The following is an 18,613-nucleotide window of genomic DNA, read 5'->3' as shown; positions in this document are numbered from 1 at the left end:
CAAAGGAAAATGACTTGCCTCAAGTCACAAAGAAATTTGGTAGCCACTCAAGAGTCAAACCCCAAGACTCCTGACCCTCTCCAGAGTCATTCTAGGTTATGCTACTTGCAAAGGCAAGGTTTCTACAGCATTGAAAAGTAAAAGCTCAGTTAAAGGGATTGGACTTGGTTACCTCTACAGAACATGCTGACCACAATCCTTCAACTCTCAGGCCCTGAGCAGATGCCACCCTGGGTCTTGGGTGGAATCTGAGACACACAGAACTGAAGACGGATCCATGAGGAAAACAGGCAGCAGTGAAATGATGGTGTTCGTACAGTTTCAAAGATAATTATGGTTAAGATGTTCTGCTTTGATTACAAACTCAAGACAGATAAGACCCAGGGGTTTTTTACAGGTGGATCCTTAAATAAAAGCTCCTTAGCAAGGAACTGTCTCCTTTGATTTCTTACCTAGTGAGCAAAACATCTCGCCTGTTGCAGGAGCTCCGTATGAGACAGTGAGGAAATAGATCACAAAGTACTCCTTCAGAAAATTTCTCCACACTGCAGTCAGAGGACCCGTTTCAGATTGGCAAGGCTTATCATGTTATGTAAGGTTTTTTTTTTTTGAAAGCTTCAATACTGCCCCAGAAAGCTCTGTCTGGCCTGGCTTCTGTCTGCTTCTCCACCCAGCTTCTTCCTGTGGTCCTCACCCCATCCCTGAAGACCCCAGATATGCCAGCCTTCTGCGAGTCGCCAAAGCTCAGGACCCACACACACCCCAGAGGGGCCTTTGTTGACAACATCTCCCCTCTGGTGAATGCCTTCCAAGCACTGTGGACCTGTCTTTTGTAGCTCTTGCCCTGTGGTCCAACCATCCATACATTCCCAAGGTTGTGTGAACAAGTACCACCTTCTCTCACTCCAGGCAGTTCTTGTAAGAGCAAGGACCAAACTTGGACTTCAGGACCCCTGTCTGGTAGCGAGGTGCCCACCACAATCCAGGTACTCAAGCACATTCCAGGAATGAACGAGCAACACGTCTCATGAACTGTAAGTGACTTAATGAATGAAGGTGCTGCTGCTCCTCCCAGTTGTGGCCATACCATCCTAACTCCCTTTTCATTATCCCAAAGTTACAGAATAAAACTGGGACTAGCATGTCCTACCATCTCTATGGGGGATGATGAGTAGGAATCTTCATTTTAAGACTGAAAAACAATCCTCTGGTAAAAAGAAAACTGATGGGGGCCTGTGGTTCATCTTCACACCAACACCTTAGGAAATCCTGTTGACGCAGGCTGCTCTTAAGTGTCACCTGATGAGGCAATTTTAAACTAAAGATTACTTACATCCTGTAACTGTGGCTTTTGAAGAGCAAAAACAATTCTAAGTAATTTTACTACAGTTCTTTTGGTTAAATTCTGTACTTAAAATGCTAAAAGGTCTGGATATATTTGAACAACAACAAAAAAATAAACCATTCTTTTAAATTAGTTCGAAGCAGTAGCCCAATATAACCTCAATCTTTCATTTATTCTCTTATGGGCAGCCCAGTGAGGAAGTCTACAACTGCTTCACCATGCTCCCCCTCACCTGGATAAAACATAAAAATGCCACACGAAAGTTAAAATTGTATGAATACTTTTCCAACACCAAATTTTTTTCCCACAGGGTATCTTGTGAATAAACAACCAGGGCTTTGAGATAATGGATTAAAAATTAATATTTTACTTAAAAACTGCAGTAAGCATACACCCATTTCTGAAATGAAGACAGGTATTTCCAATAGATCTTAGAAGCCAATATCATTCACGCTGATTCCAACACAGTGCCGGCAACTCAGATACCACTGAATCAGTTAAAATCCTGGTCATGCCCACAGAAGAAGTCTTATTTGAAATGCTTAATGTCCATACGTTGGCAGGTGGAGGCACATCATTACAGATTATTTATAGCGATGGCATTTTCGTTTGTTACAGTTGAGCTAAATTATGATATTCTTTGGCTTCAAGAGCAAATAGCCTTTCTAAAACCACTTAAAGCTAATGATGCTAGAATAACATAAACCACAGTACAACGAATATAGATAAATTTGATAAACAAAATATGGAGCCAGCAAAGTGATGAGAAAGGAACACTAGGAAGGTCTAAGAAGTCCAGGGACTTTGGGCAAGGAAATTATGTCTCTAGGTCTCAGGTTCCTTGCTTAATAGCTGAAAGGAATTCTTTGAGTCACTAGTAAGATTCAAGTCTTTCAGATCCTCTTGGTGAAGATGATCTTATTTAGAACCCAGCTATGAGTGTTGAAGCCCCATCCAACTCCCCACCCCGCCATGGCTCACTTGCATATAAATCTTCCTACTTGGTGTTCAACATTAAATTCACCTGTGAGTACCACAGCTTGGGTCTGGTCACTCCACGCTCATTTCACTCATTTCCTTCTAGACCCTGACCCCCCTGGCTTCCTCTGAACCTTGGACAGCAGGCCTGCTGGGGCACATGGGCAATGCCCAGGTTTCTGGGATGGTGGGTTTTTCTGGATGTCTTTATATACATCTGTACAAGTAAATAAAAGCCAAGGTCTTGATCCTGGGTAATACAATTAACAGAAAAAGGAATCAGAATGGGGACACTGCTCTGCAGGTCAAGGTGACCAAGGGTAAAAGCTGGCTTTTATATATGCTGAGCTAAAAATGACAGCATGGCATACAAATAATACATCCACCAGGCAGAAGTGTAGTGCTGGAAATGGGAAAGACAAGAATCCACAGCAGCTAAGAAAGAATAGCAAGTGGGGAGAAGGAAAGATCCCCTCCAAATGAAACACTGACTGGGCAGCACCCCAAAGGGACAACTTGGGTTTAACTAAGCCAAGGCGCTTCCTCTCTGTTTGTGAAGGACAGGAGTACGTTTCTCTTCCTTCTTCTCCTCTGGGTTAGTCCTTCTTGGTCATGCAGTCATTCCATAATTATATTCAAGTGACTTTTTTGTCATTCATATGACTATTTTCTACCACCTCTGAAACCACATTCCTCAAAGAAGGACATCATAAATGTGCACCAAGGGGACAAGTCATAGGTATGCACAGTGATGGTTGCTAGTACTTTCCTAATTCTCTGGTGCAGTGGGTTAAGAAGCCAATCGCAGCAGCTCAGGTCACTGTGTAAGTGTGGGTTCTATTCCCAGCCTGGCACAGTGGGTTAAAGGATTGCCACAGCTTCAGTGTAGGTCGCAGCTGCAGCTCAGATTCAATCCATGACCCGGGAACTTCTGTATGCCTCGGATACAGCCGTTGAAAGAAAGGAGGTAATATCTGAATTACGACTTAAATTAACTGAATGCTGCTGCTCCCTGCTATAAATTCTAATCCCTCAAATTGGCTAGCTGCATAATTCACAGGGGGTGGGGGGAGGCCGTATTTTAAATAAATTGTCCTGATATAGAAAAACAAATAAATTTTTTCAAAAAATTGCTCAAAATTGAATACTTACTCCTGTGCTCACAAGGGACAACATAATCCTTTCGTTTAAGGCTAATGTTTCTCCTTGTTTCATCTTGATCCTCTTCTTATCTAAGCATTTCATCGCATACCTAGAAACATAAATATTATTGAAAGATCTACAGTGAAAATTTATCTAAGCTGATTTAAACCATACACATCATACTCAAGGAAGTTTCTAAAGATTTGGGAAGTGTTTTAAAGAAGCAAAAGGCTTCCTAAATATGAAGGAAATCTGGAGTTCCTGTCGTGGCGCGGTGGTTAACGAATCTGACTAGGAACCATGAAGTTGTGGGTTTGATCCCTGGCCTTGCTCAGTGGGTTGAGGATCCGGCATTGCCGTGAGTTGTGGTGTGGGTTGCAGACGTGACTTGGATCCTGCGTTGCTATAGCTCTGGTGTAGGCCAGTGGCTACAGCTCCAATTAGACCCCTAGCCTGGGAACCTCTATATGCCACGGAAGCGGCCCTGAAAAGACCAAAAAAAAAAAAAAATGAAGGAAATCTGAACAAAGTGGAGGTGTCAGTCAGTAATAACTTACCAATATTAGTTCATTCATTGGGATGAGTGTCCCATACTAAAGTAAGATGAGGATACTGGGTATGGGGTACATGGGAATGCCCTGGACTATTTTTGCACTTTTTCTGTAAACTAAAAATTATTCTAAAACAAAAAGCTTATTTTTTAAAAAATCAAGCACTAATTAAGATATTTCTATCATTATATGAATTGACATTTCAGTTAATTAAGAGCATAAAGTAGATGGATATCAAATTTGGAGGATTTTGTATTTATCACAACTGTCTATTTCTACTCCATGTGTGGGTGTGTGTGTGTTGTAGGGGGTTGTACATACAATATTTAGCAGTTAGGAATTATGAATTCAGCAGTGGTCAAGACTTTCTAAGAGTGTAGGGTGTGAGACTCTAAAACATTGATGATGAACCAAATGGGAAGGGAAAAGCATGGGTGCAAAAGTCTGTGTTCTCAAATGCTACTTTATTGATTTGCTTTTGATCTAAGCTTAAATTGCCATATTTCAAATAATAAAAACAATCAGGAAAATTTTTATATTCAAGTTATATTAAAGTTAGTTGAGAAGAAACAGTTGACAATTTAAGGTTTTTGAAGATTTAGAACTAACTCATATTAAGGAAATACAGACACATAACTCCGGATACTCTTCAATCACAGGTTAAAGAAAGCAGATGCTTTTACAGCAGGACATTTTTACCAGGGTTGCAGAGGCTTGAAAATTCTGTGTGACTATAAATTCCCACTGATGTACTTCATGATACCCAAATATATCAGTTGTCTGACTGTGGTAGGACACACGAAATCCACCTATTTCTCACAGATCATAATTTGTAACATTATGAGTTATAGCAAAACAGAGATAGATGTTCAAATTTGACATTTTTATCCATTCTTCTAGACGTCATATATGACAAATCCATGGACAAAACATTAATTAGGGATCGAATATTGAGAACCCCAGACATGTGCTCTTGAAATACTTAATATTTACGACAGAGAATTTTTAAGATGCCTCATGCAACTTCTATCACTGTTCTCTGCCGTGACAGTGTTTAATAAGCCCTCTACATGTCAGACCAGAGAAGGCAGCATCCATAGTTCTTGAGCCCCTGAGGGCAGGGGGCAGGTCACTGTCACTGGCTACCCAGAGGCTACCAAGGTCATACTCAAGGATTCACAGGAACTGAGTGTGGCCACTTTCTAACTGTGTGACTCCTGAGAAGCGTCTACTCTTAACTATGAGACAGAAGACGATATACCATGGCCTATGGTTTCCGAGAGTCAGCTATGACCATAAATGTGTATGAAGAGATAAATTGATACTGTTTACTCCTACATCATCACGTGACAGACTAGGTATCCTCAACACCTCGACAAGTGGCTATGACGAAGTTAAACTAAAACTTAGTGAAAGGTTAACAAACGACAGATAAAGATCATCACTGAGGGTCAAGAAGCCCACCACACAGTGCAGGTGGGGAAGGGACATTTTATCAGGGAGCTGGGTTGTAGGGGACTCTGTCTACTAATACCTACCACAGGGCAGGCAGGGTTCCAAATGTTTAATGTCTTATCTCACTTAATTCTCACAACAAGGCAGATGCTTTTCTTATCTCAATAAGAAAAACACAGACTTTGAAGGCTCAGAGAAAACACAGACTTTGTTCAGGCCAGAGAGTGTGGATCTGATCTATGATGTTGGGACCCAGACTCTGGATCACTAGGTACCCTGTCTCCACTTGGCACCAGACTCCAGACATGTGGGTGCTGGACAGTGAGTTCGCCCCGCATGGGGTCCCAAAGCAGGAAGAAGATCAGTGGGTGCCAATTAGTGGTGCAAATTAGTGGAGATAATAAAAAATGTGCCAGTGCTTGGGCCTGTGTGGGGATGGGGAGGGCAGAACTTGATGCCAGGACAGACCAGGGCAGAGGCTGCGTGATGACCCAGGGGAGTCTCTGGGGCAGCGGTGGGGGGTGGCAGGGGCTGAATGAGGGGACTTGATTACTCCTTCTCACACCGACTCAAGGACTTTATAAACCAAGCTTTACAGAGGATTCCATCTAACACGCCCATTACATGATCAAACTGGTAGTTCTGGGTCCAGCTAATATTCTTCCATTCTCTTTTGCTTTCAGAAGTAAGTTCACTTAAACTGCTTCCATATTAAAAAAAATTTTTTTTATCCCCACCGCTGACTCTCCAGAAGACTTTGACCCCTGGCTCATGGGCACTGAAGTGCTTTACATCAACCTCTTCCAGGACAAGTAACTGAGACGAGGGATGGAGTTTCAAGGCTAGGACCCTTGTGGAAGAGTGTCTCACTCGTTCACATCAAGCTACTGTCTATGGGACCAATGTCCCCTGGAACACTGTTTCACCCCAAACTGCACATGCCAAGTCAAGTCACAGGTAGGTCATTATTCAGAAGGGAATGGCTCTTCCCTGCAAAGCCGACAGTTCTTTGCAGTCTGATCGACTGAAGGGCTCTGCATAACATCCCTTCTTGGCCACCTCTGGACTCCTGGCCCTTCACCGATGGCCTGAACCACTGTGGCTCCTGACACAGTTTCTGGTTACCTTCCCATTTAGCATTAAGAGGCAGAAGTTCCAGATGATTTCATTTACTATGCTTTACAAAATACAGCCCGATTCCTTCTGAGGTAAATCACTTTAGCAGTAAGATCATGGGCTTCCATAACTCTCTGTAGGGATTTTCTTTTGATGTGAGCATGAAATCCTCTTAATATCCTCAGCAAAATACATGCATGTAGAAAGCTTACATTTTCCCGGTGTCTGCTTTCCTGCAACCATATACTTCACCGAATCCTCCTCGTCCAATAATCCTATGGACGCTGAAATCATTCATGGTCAACTGTGAATTCAAAATGCAAAATGGGAATGTAAAGCTGCATAAAAACCATGGCATTGTTTTCATGCAAAACATATACAGTTATCAAAAGCGATTCAGATGCAGGGGTCCGTCTGAATTTCCGGGACTGCTTCGTCCAGCTGAGAGATGAGATGCACAGGTGGCAAGACATTCTAGAACCTCCTTTTATGCAAACTGCACAAAATGCACACCATGGAGGCAAATGGGAAGATGACACAGCAGGAGCCCAGTTTCCTTGTGTTTCTAATCCCACTAATCTTAGATGATAAGATGCACACGGTGAAGACAAGGGAGGGCAAACATTCCAGGCAAAATAAAAAAGAAACCTCAGTTACTCTGAAGTCTAAAATTTAGGAACAGTCCAGCAATGCCAGGAACTGTCATGGCAGGAAAATAAGTCCACATCAAGGATATTTATGTTTTCTTAACAGTGGGCCATATGATCAGAAAGCCCAACAGACGCTGGCCATGTGACTTTTTTATCAATAACGTCAGTGAGTAGCAAGGACTCATGCTAGGCATGTGAGCGGGAAGCCAGACCAAGTGTCAGTAACTTTAATAAAGAGGCTTTATTCATAAGCACTTTCCTTTTGTCAATAATATCTCAGCAGTGCCTTCCTTCTTCCTGAGGAGTTTTCAGAGCATTAGATGGTACAAAGGCAGACAGTCCTATGCTAATGGTAACAGGCCATCAGACAACAGCAAAAGCCTATTAGTTTTCATGTCCTGGCCAATGAAGGGTCCTGGCCAATGAAGGGTTTCCTCCAGACAGTGCTTAACACATCATGTCTGCAGCCAGGCAGGGGCATCTGGCCCTCAAGCTTCATGTTTGGTGCTCAGAGGACATAAGAACATGAGGACACCAGGCTGGCTACAGGAGCACAGGTGCGAGAAAGATCCACAGCAGATGGAAGGCATTAAAAAAATATATGTTATTGTCTCTTGCTTCTAAATCCTATAGGGAAATGGGATGGAGAGGGGAGGTTAACAGGAAAACAAAACAGAAAAACCAACTCTGTCCCTTCTTCGACAGTACCGTTAAAGTTAAAAACTCAAAAAAAAAAAAAAAAAAGAATCTAGTTATTTCTTTTTCTCAATTGCAAACCAATGTGAAGGGAGAGCATAAAGGAAAAGGCAAGAATGTAGGCTCTGAAAGCAGGTCAAAAACAAGGCCTGAAATTACTGACATTGGAAAGCTAAAAGCAGCAACACTAAGGGGATACATGTTAGACAGTGGCCTGTCTTTGGGGGCTGCTTTTATCATTCTCAAAATAATAAAAAAGATCAAACTGTGGCCTAGTAAAAGATCACCATTATTTTTATTACATGACTACATCTAATAATAATAAGGAAAAAGGCCGGGGGGTGGTACTTTACTAGGATGGCAAAGGGCACGGGCATACAGGAATCACATTATGTATGAGACTTGCATTTTGACTACTATTTCTATAAAGGGTCAGTGATCACTTAAAATATCCTTTCTCCTATAAATAAATGCATTCTTATAAGAATGTGAAAAAAGAGAATTAAAACTCCAAGTGTTTACAGTTGGGGATGGGAGGATGAATTCTTCATGCAGAAAGCTGTAAGCAGGACATCTGTTCAGGCAGAGTACTACCCTTGGGAGTACGCTCCCGAATAAAATATTTTCTCACGAAGTTGAGCCAAAGGAAGTCTTTATTTAAAAAAAGAAAGAAAAAGATGATACTCACATGGATATTCAATTCTACGTTTTTCCACTGACAAAATCTAGTGAACTTGTCACTGAAAAAGAATGTTAAGGAATTATTAAAAAGTTAACTTGATTTAAAGAACAATGTTCTAAAAGAAACTAGAAGCGTATTACTTGTGCTGCTTCTCAGACGGAATATGTCTCCGTAAACATTTTTTCATAGAGCATTTACCCAGTATTCAAGGCTTTATTTTATGTTTCAAAATGAAAACTTTGTGTTTCTCCTTTAACTGTCATTATACTATGGCAACATCTTTATCTGAATCAGCGTCAACCAACAGACAGGTAACACAAGCCGCACAGGTAAGTCAATTTTAATAATATATTTGATTTAATCCAATATATCAAAAAGTTACCATTTCAACACATGATCAATATAAAACTTTTCTGAGATAGTTTACACTCTTGTTTTTGTATTAAGTCTTTGAAACCTGGTGTGAATTTTGCATTTACAGCCCATCTTAATTCAGCCTGTCATATTTAAAGAGTTCAATAGCTACATGCGGCTAGTGGCAACCATATGGGACTGTGCAGATCTAAGTGGTTAAAAAAAAAAATGTTTACAGGAGTTCTCGCTGCAGTGCAGTGAGTTAAGGATCTTGTGTTGCTGCAGCTGTGGTGTAAGTTGAAGCTGTGGGTTGGATGCAGTCCCTGGCCCGAGAACTTCCATATGCCAAGGGTGTAGCCAGAAAAAAAAAAATTAATGTTCATGAATAATTATGGGGTAGAAAATACTTAAACAGTGCTTATTATGTGCCAGGCCCTGCTTGTTTACTCCTCTCACAACGCAGTGACATGGTACTAGGATGATTCCCAACTTCCAGAAAAGACCACGGTCACGTAGAGAAAATGGATGGAGCCACATCTGAACCCAAACCAATGTCTGCCTCACAAAGATACAAAGAGTGCAGCAGAGAAAGCCCCAGGTGAGAAGCAGAGGATGGAGTAAATCACCCTGCACTAAGAGGCTCCCACAGGTCACTCCACTGCTGGAGGGTGGTTTTCTCATTCATGAAGTAAGAAAAATGTCACTCCCATATCTATTTAATAAAGACATTACTTTTACTCCTTTTTAAAAATTAAAAAAAAATTTTTTGTGGCCACACCTGTCGCATATGGAAGTTCCTGGGCCAGGGATCAAATCCGAGCCACAGCTGCACTAATGCTGGTTCCTTAACCCACTGCGCTGGGCTGGGGATTGAACCCATGCCACTGCAGAGACAATGCCAGATCTTTAACCTGCAGCACCACAGTGGGAACGCCTTGACTCCCTTTTTAACTTAATAAGCAACATATCGATAAGGCATGTGTTTTAAAATATTTTTCAGGAGTTCCTATTGTGTCTCAGTGGGTTCAGAACCTGACATGGTGTGCGTAAGGATGTGGGTTTGATCCCTGGCCTTGCTAAGTGGGTTAAGGATCCAGCATTGCTGAGAGCTAAGGTACAAGTCACAGATGCAGCTGGATCTGGTGTTGCTGTGGCTGTGGTGTAGGCCAGCAGCTGTCGCTCTGATTTGATCCCTATACCTAGCCCAAGATCCTCCATATGCCACAGGTGCGGCCCTAAAAAGAAAAAAATATATTTTTTGAAAGAGATGCATTCAGATTAAATACTCCTTAAAAGCAAAGAACAGCCTTGATGGTTGTTGGATTGCATCTAACCCCTGGCATGATTCCCTGCACAGGCACAGCATTTGGGGTTCTATGAATGAATGAATGAGTAAATAAATTAATGAATTTTTTAAAAAAGAAGAAAGGGAAGGAGGGAGAAAGGCAGGAAGGGATGGAGGTAGGGAGCGAGAGCTCATGAAGTACCAGATATAGGTATTAGCAGCACTATAACACGATGCCTTCAGCCATCCAAATATCCCCATTCCCTGAGGGAGTCATCTAATAGGCTCTCTAAGGATATTTTTAAAATATTTCTGAAGCTAATAATCCAATTAAGAATTAAAGCAGGGAGTTCCCATCATGGCTCAGTGGTTAACCAATCCGACTAGGAACCATGAGGTTGCGGGTTCAATCCCTGGCCTTGCTCAGTGGGTTAAGGATCCGGTGTTGCCGTGAGCTGTGGTGTAGGTTGCAGACTCGGCTCAGATCCCGTGTTGCTGTGGCTGTGGTATACGCCGGCGGCTACAGCTCTGATTAGACCCCTAGCCTGGGAACCTCCATATGCCGCAGGAGCGGCCCTAGAAAAGGCAAAAAGACAAAAAAAAAAAAAAAAAAAAAAAAAAAAAGGAATTAAAGCAGAAGAACTGGTGATTACATAGCGTCTTTTCTCAAGGAATCTGAAATGACTGTTGAAGAAAGTTTCACTGATCCTCCTAACATCTCTATGAGGTTGGTTAAAATAAATTTTGAGTTTCTGAGAGTTATTTCAAATCGTTTTTTTTAAAGTATGTTGTGTGCAAGAGATGAAACCACATTGGGGCGTATAGATCCATGACTGTTCATCTGAATTCACTAGGTGTGGTGGGTAGTGCCTATGCTCTCTTCTCACAGATTCTGGAGCTCAGAGCTGGCAACGGGGCAGTGATCTGGTGTGTTTTGGGAACTTGTAAACTAGCCGGGGAGAGTGAACAACCAGGGAGAGAGTAGTGTCCTGCCGGCCAAGAGGAGAGTTGAGGAGAATCAACCTGCAGCCATCCCCTAGGTAAAGACCAGAACACCTTCAAACATACATTTTGCCCTTGAAACATGGGTTTGCTGTGCCAAGCTCTTCTTTAGGAAGTATGGGTGGCTCCCAGGTCCAGACTCAGTTGTGTGTCCATGGGATTCCCGGCCACTATCTACTTACCAGAATGGGTGCTTCTGGATAGGGAGGGAGGAACCGGGGCTGAGTAGAGAGCGGAGCTTGGGCAACAAGGGGCTTCAGAGAGCCAGAACCCTCGCAGGTGACTTACAACAGCCTCAGAGGGAGAAGCAGAGATTAAAGACACAAAAATGATGGGGGTGCAGTGAGGGTGGGCAGAGCAGTGTTTTTAACTCGAATCCCTTATCCCTTACTTGGGCTTTAGACTACTGAGCGATTTGATGTTCACCATCTGGCCAAGGCTCACCAGCCTCATCCTGAAGAAGGAAGGCCTTCCTCCTAGATTCAGCCCTGCCAGGAACTTAACCCTGGGTCCCCGCTGGGCCTCAGATGGCAACGAGACAGGTCCAGCACGGTTGCAGACTTCCTCTTTATTTCTTTATTATCAAACTGCAGTGGAGCCACCAAGAAAAATATCACCTTCACTCTGAGGCCCTCAGCATGAAAGGTCCTGGCGATGCTGAATGCTACAATGTTCTAGTTATGGAATGCCTGTGCTTTGCAAAATCAAAACTCTAAACTCTTGTCCTGATAATAGGTTTTTTTTTAATGATAATTTGAGAATGTTTTAATACAAAAAGAGCCAAAAATTACACACATATACATATGAACGAACTGACCTTATAATTAATTCATTTATATAAAATGGCAATGGTTTTGTGTATGCTTGCCTAAAGTGCAAACAGCTTCACTTAAATTTTCTGTGACAACATAAGTAAATGGTTAGGGGAAGTGGGGGAAGGATGGATTGGGAGTTTAGGGTTAGCAGAGGCAAGCTATTACCTAGAGAACAGGTAAACAATAAGGTCCTACTGTACAGCACAGTGAACTATATTCAATAAGCTGGGATAATGGAAAAGAATATATATATATATATATATATATATATATATATATATAAAATGAATCACTCTGCTGTATAGCAGAAATTAATACAACATTGTAATTCAACTATACTTTAATAAAAGAAAAAACGGGAGTTCCTGTCGTGGTGCAGTGGTTAACGAATCCGACTAGGAACCATGAGGTTGCGGGTTTGGTCCCTGCCCTTGCTCAGTGGGTTAAGGATCTGGTGTTGCCGTGAGCTGTGGTGTAGGTTGCAGACGTGGCTCGGATCCTGCGTTGCTGTGGCTCTGGTGTAGGCCAGTGGCTCCAGCTCCGATTCGACCCCTAGCCTGGGAACCTCCATATGCCGCGAGAGCGGCCCGAGAAATGGCAAAAAGACAAAAAAAAAAAAAAAAGAAAAGAAAAAACAGGAGAGAATGGTTAACTCAGCGGTAGAAAGTGACATGCTGGATACACAGTGCAGTTAACGAGATCTCTTCCTCAATTTTAATTACCAACCCCATTTGTCCCCTCTCCCTCAAGGATCACACAAAGGCTGGATTGACCCAAGAGTTTGGGAAAAAGTCAGATTTTTAAAAAATTTTTTAAATGATTTTTATTTTTTTTTCCCATTATAAGCTGGTTTACAGTGTTCTGTCAATTTTCTACTGTACAGCAAGGTGACCCAGTCACACACACACATATATATATATATATACATATATATATACATTCCTTTTTCTCACATTATCATGCTCCATCATAAGTGACTAGATATAGTTCCAGTGCTATACAGCAGGAGTCCCAGTGCTATACGACAGGAAAAAGTGAGATTTTAGAATCAACATTAAGGTAGGCAGCCCAGGGCTCAGTTGAATCTCAGCCCTGAGGCTGCAAACTGTCCCCTCAGTTAGATTCCACTGCTTTTTTTGGCAAAAGTCTCTGCCCTTGCTCAGAAAAGTGTAATCATTTGTATGCAGATTAGTTTCCCAAAGTATTCACTCTACTCCAGATAAAATTATCTCTTGAACTCTGGAAGAATGATAACACAACTTTTTTTTGTTATAATTACTTTAGTTCTGTGAACATGTGGAGAGAAAAAAAGCTGCACTGAAGCATTTGTTCTTAAAGGGCAATTACTGAACAGCTGTGGTTGCTCCAGAGATGAGGCACAATCAGCACGTCAATTGTCTAGAAATTAGCCGAGTTTATGGAAAGAAGCACAGTTGGCATGCATGCAGATTTGGGTTTTTGGGGGGCTAATTTTTTTTTTTTTTTTTTTTTTTTGGGCTGTGCCCACAGCATGCAGAAGTTCCTGGGCCAGGGATTGAATCCACACCACAGCAGTGACAACACCAGGGAGCCTTAACTGCTAGGCCACCAGGTAACTCCTAGATTTGGTTTTTGAAAGTCTGACTCCAAAGGTGTGTTATCACAGAGGAACACTCAGGATTGACTCTTAGGTGCCTGAGAAACAAATGAGCACTTTTATAGGCATCACGGAAAATTTTCAGAACTTTATATGAAAAGCATGCTCTGTAGTTTGAGTAACCCAGAGGGACATATCTACCAGGTACATTAATGATGTATATGACTATACACATTTGCCGATACCCAGAAATTCTACTACACAAAGAATCAAGAAGATTCTTGATTTTGAGCAGCATAATTTCAATGTATAAACAAATAAATTAGATATAGAGTAATGTTTGCATTGGCAAAAGTGTCCCAATAAGATACTTTTAATGTTGAGGTTCCCTAGTTTATTTAAATTTGGGACCATTTTGAAGCAAAAGAACTAAAGGTCAAAACAATATTAAGGTATCAAAATACTAAATCATAAAATATAGAGGAGACAATCTCATGCAAGGCCTGGCACATAGCACCTGCCCAATAAATGCTTGTTGAATGAGTAAATTAGTGCACATTTTAAGGATAGTACTTATTGGGTAAAATGAGATTACACATACGCAGTATAAGATTTTGCAGATACACTAATATATATTAATATCATGTTACATGTCAAATATATCTCAGTAAAAAAAATTATATATATATATACATATATATATAAAGCTTCATACCTTTCCATAAATTTTTGAAAAATGCTGCCTCGAAGACTTTCACAAATTTCTTCTATGTATGGCTGTAAAGAATGGGAAAGAAGTTCCACATTGCATCAGTAGGAACGTGTTCAAATGAAAAACACAGATGGATGAGACTCAGATGAGGTGAGGTTTCCAATTATGCCACACACCTACATCTTATACTCGCCCTTCTTAGCTCATGTACAATTGTCACCATTGGATTCATGGTCATGATAATTTACTTTGCAATATAACCTAGGCCACTCAATGTCATGTTCCATGAAGGTAAAGACAGGTCTGTCCCATGTGCCACTACATCCCTACGGCCTGACATGGCTCCTGGCAAGTCACAGACACATCTTAAATGACAAGAGTTAGCGCCATGGACAGGTGATCCATGAGGTCCCACAGAAGGGCCCATGGCTCGTCATCATCTTGAAGTTCTCAGTGATTTCTGAACAAGGCCCCCACAATTTTCCTTGTGTGCTGGGCCCTGTAAGTTATGTGGTACATCTCGAAAACAATATAGTGCAGCCTATAAGTTACTATTAATTATACGGTTACTATTAATGACAACTACCGAAATGATTAGCATTAATATTGAGCTTTAAAGATGAAAAGCCAAGGGACCCATGGAGTACCTTTTTTTTTTTTTTAATGAGCTATTCCCAAGGTCTTTGAGCAAGTTTGTGGCTAAGTCAGGATTCAGGCCAGGACTCCTGTCTCACTTGTAAAGTGCTCTTTTCCCATGGAGAACAATCTACTTCAATTTCATGCCACTTTACACATTAACAAATAAAACTGCATAAACTTATTTTCCATGAGATAGACTTCAAATCAAGAACTACAGAAATATCAAGTGCCAACATTTCACAGCTCAGCCTAGATTCAATTTGATAGTTTTAGAAAACATCTTGATACCCTAGACTCAGTGAATGATGCAAATTTAATGTTTTCTGTGTCTTCATAGAGCATCCTGAAAATTTACAAAAGAGAAGGACCAAATCAGGAACCATCCAAGGCATGTGATAAAAAAGGAAGCCTGTAGAAGCCACAGACACCAACACAAGCAGTGAAACAGCCGCAGCTTTCCTGGAACCTTAACTTCCTGCCACAGGGCTAAGCTAGCCTCCACCGTCTGGCAGGGCTATTGCTGTCCTGGGCAGGGCACTGGACCTGGTCACTAAAACCAGGTGGACTTTGTTCCCTCTTTAGCAACAGGGAAAGCTGAGCTTCTTTCTGAGGCCCCTTCCAGCTCTGAAATCCTATGTTTCTATGATGACATACAATAAGGATCGTAGCCAAGTCTTCTAGATACTAAAGACTTGGGGTCACAAGTCTTCAGAGGTTCAAAAGTCATCAAAAGACAAAACAGATCAAGTGTTAAAAGATGTATGAAAAAGCTAAATTTATCTATGACAAATTTTATATTTACAAAAACTGTTATGTGAATTTTTTTTCATATTTTATAAAACATCGTGGCGTTCCCGTTGTGGCTCAATGATAATAAACCCAACTAGTATCCACGAGGATTCGGGTTTGATCCCTGGCCCTGCTCGGTGGGTTAAAGATCCAATGTTGCCATGAGCTGTGGTGTAGGTCACAGATGTGGCTTGGATCTGGCATTGCTGTGGCTGTGGTGTAGGCTGGCAGCTAGAGCTCTGATTCAGCCCCTAGCCTGGGAACTTCCGTATGCTGCAGGGGCAGTCTTGAAAAGACAAAAAACAAAACAAACACAAAATCCTGTGCTTTTGCTAACAAAAGACAAAGTTTACTATAAATTCTTAAGACTAGATATGATATATCACACTGTCACTTTTCAATAGCAAGAAACACAAAATATGTCAGGTAAACAGAACAAAAGCCAGAGCTTAATAGTAGGTTCATGAGAAAACAGTCTCACCTCTCTGGTTCTCAGTTCCCTTAATCTGTAAAATGGGATAGTTCACAACTAATTTGTAAGGCTGTTGTGAGAACTTACTAAGATTAAGAACACTAAGAGCCAAGCACAGAGCCTGGCACATTCTAAGACCCTAAATGTAGTCCTGGTCCCCTCTCGACTCTCGCCATCAAATGTACAATTACTTATGTGCAATTAGTTATTTCGAAAGTTGATTTTGCAAAAGAACAAAAATAAATAAATAAAAAGCATTTTCTATTTACTTTCAGATCTTTTTTTTCACTACCTTCTTCTCCTTGATCAGAAATTTCAATGCAGGCATCACACTTCCTGATTTCAAAAATAAATATAGGAGTTCCCGTCGTGGCGCAGTGGTTAACGAATCCGACTAGGAACCATGAGGTTGCGGGTTCGATCCCTGCCCTTGCTCAGTGGGTTAACGATCCGGCGTTGCCGTGAGCTGTGGTGTAGGTTGCAGACGTGGCTCGGATCCTGCGTTGCTGTGGCTCTGGCGTAGGCCGGTGGCTACAGCTCCGATTGGACCCCTAGCCTGGGAACCTCCATATGCCGCGGGAGCGGCCCAAGAAATAGCAATAATAACAACAACAAAAGACAAAAGACAAAAGACAAAAAAAAAAAAAAAAAAACATAAATATATACATATGTATATATATATGTATATATTTATTGCTTTTCAGGGCTACACCCATGGCATATGGAGGTTCTCAGGCTAGGGGTCTAACTGGAGCTATAGCTGCCAGCCCACATCACAGCCACAGCAACGCCAGACCCAAGCCATGTCTGTGACCTCCACCACAGCTTATGGCAACACTGGATCCTTAACCCAATGAGTGAGGCCAGGGATCGAATCCATAACCTCCATGATGGGAACTCCCTAAATATATTTTAAACCTACAGTAATCACAATAGTGTGGTACTGACATACAGACAGACATTATGGACCAATGGAACAAAAAAGAGTCCAGAAATAAACCCACATATCTATGGTTAACTGACCTTTGACAAGGGCATCAAATACACACAATGGGAAACAATAAATGGTGTTAGTGGAGTTCCTGTCGTGGCTCAGTGGTTAACGAACCTGACCAGGAACCATGAGGTTGCGGGTTCGATCCCTGCCCTTGCTCAGCAGGTTAAGGATCTGGCATTGCCATGAGCTGTGGTGTAGGTCACAGAGGAGGCTCGGATCCTGAGTTGCTGTGGCTCTGGTGTAGGCTGGCGGCTATAGCTCCGATTAGACCTCTCACCTGGGAACCTCCATATGTCACGGGAAGTGACCCTAGAAAAGGCAAAAAGACAAAAAAGAAAAAAAAAAGACAATAAATGGTATTAGTAAAACTGGACACCCATATGGAGAATGAGACTGACCCTGACCCTAAACTCACACCATATACAAAAATCAACTTAAGATGAAGTAAAGACTTAAATACAAGACCTGAAACCATACAACCACTAGAAGAAAACACAGGGGAAAAGCTTCTTGACACTGGTCTTAGTGATGACTTCTTTGGCTATGACATCAAAAGCTCAGGCAACAAAAACAAAAATAGACAAGTGGGACTGTAGTAAACTAAGAAGCTTCTGCACAGCAAAAGAAAACAATTAACAGAGTGAAAAGGCAACCTATAGAATGGGAGCAAATATTTGCAAACCATATATCTAAAAAGGGGTTAATATCCAAACTATATAAGGAACTCCAAAAAACTAAATAACCCAATTCAAAAGTGGGCTAAGGACCCTAACAGACATTTTTCAAAAGAAGTCACACAAGGGGCCAACATGCATATGAAAAGGTGTTCAACTCTATACAGCAAGAATATCATTTAAAATAGAAGGGGAAATAAAAATTTTTTCCAACAAACAAAAACTTAAAGAATACAGCAACACAAAACCCAGGTTAAAGGAAATATTGAAAGGGCTTCTCTAAACCAAAAAGAAAGGAAGGAAAGGGAAGAAAAAAGAAAAGAACAAAAAAAAAAAAAAAAGAAGAAGAAGAAGAGAAAGAAATAGGACTGAGGAAACCGCAATCAGAGAGCAGTCACTCAAATAAGCCAGCATACAGATTTAATCATGAACATGTTTCAAACAAAATAAAATTAAAAAGAAAAAAATTAAAAAGAGTCATCAAAACCATAAAATGTGGGCAAGGGATGTTAGGAAGTAAATAACCCTTTTTGTTTGTTTGTTTGTACGTTTCTCTTCTTAATTTTAATATAGTAATGAAGTGTTTGAACTTACAGGACCATCAGGCTAAAACACACAATTATGGGAAGGGGTTAGCATACTTAAAAAATAGGGCAACCACAAGCAAAAACCAAATATTGCA

The 18,613-nt window shown here is 41.3% G+C and overlaps 1 protein-coding gene across 5 annotated transcripts in view; it reads right to left on the bottom strand.

Moving 5' to 3' along the window:
* Window positions 1-18,613, bottom strand: part of GRK3 (G protein-coupled receptor kinase 3) — a 141,551-nt gene that overhangs the window by 44,018 nt on the left and 78,920 nt on the right. For 4 of the 5 annotated variants that reach the window (XM_084994637.1, XM_001924379.8, XM_084994639.1 and 1 more), the window contains 4 exons: window positions 14,364-14,425; window positions 8,623-8,674; window positions 6,801-6,892; window positions 3,476-3,575 (listed from right to left, as the gene is read on the bottom strand). In XM_084994637.1, the coding sequence (XP_084850763.1) occupies window positions 3,476-3,575; window positions 6,801-6,892; window positions 8,623-8,674; window positions 14,364-14,425 (306 nt within the window). Of the gene's footprint in view, window positions 1-3,475; window positions 3,576-6,800; window positions 6,893-8,622; window positions 8,675-11,439; window positions 11,552-14,363; window positions 14,426-18,613 lie in introns of those variants that run through there. The other variant, XM_084994640.1, reaches the window with a different exon arrangement.

The sequence above is a fragment of the Sus scrofa genome, chromosome 14 (assembly GCF_054392235.1).
Source record: "Sus scrofa isolate SSC_HxYL_T2T_F1_AM1 chromosome 14, Sscrofa_HxYL_maternal_Yorkshire_Landrace_v2.0, whole genome shotgun sequence".
NCBI lineage: Eukaryota > Metazoa > Chordata > Mammalia > Artiodactyla > Suidae > Sus > Sus scrofa.
The sequence above is the reverse complement of the archived record's forward strand: the minus strand, read 5'-3'. Positions and strand labels throughout refer to the sequence as shown.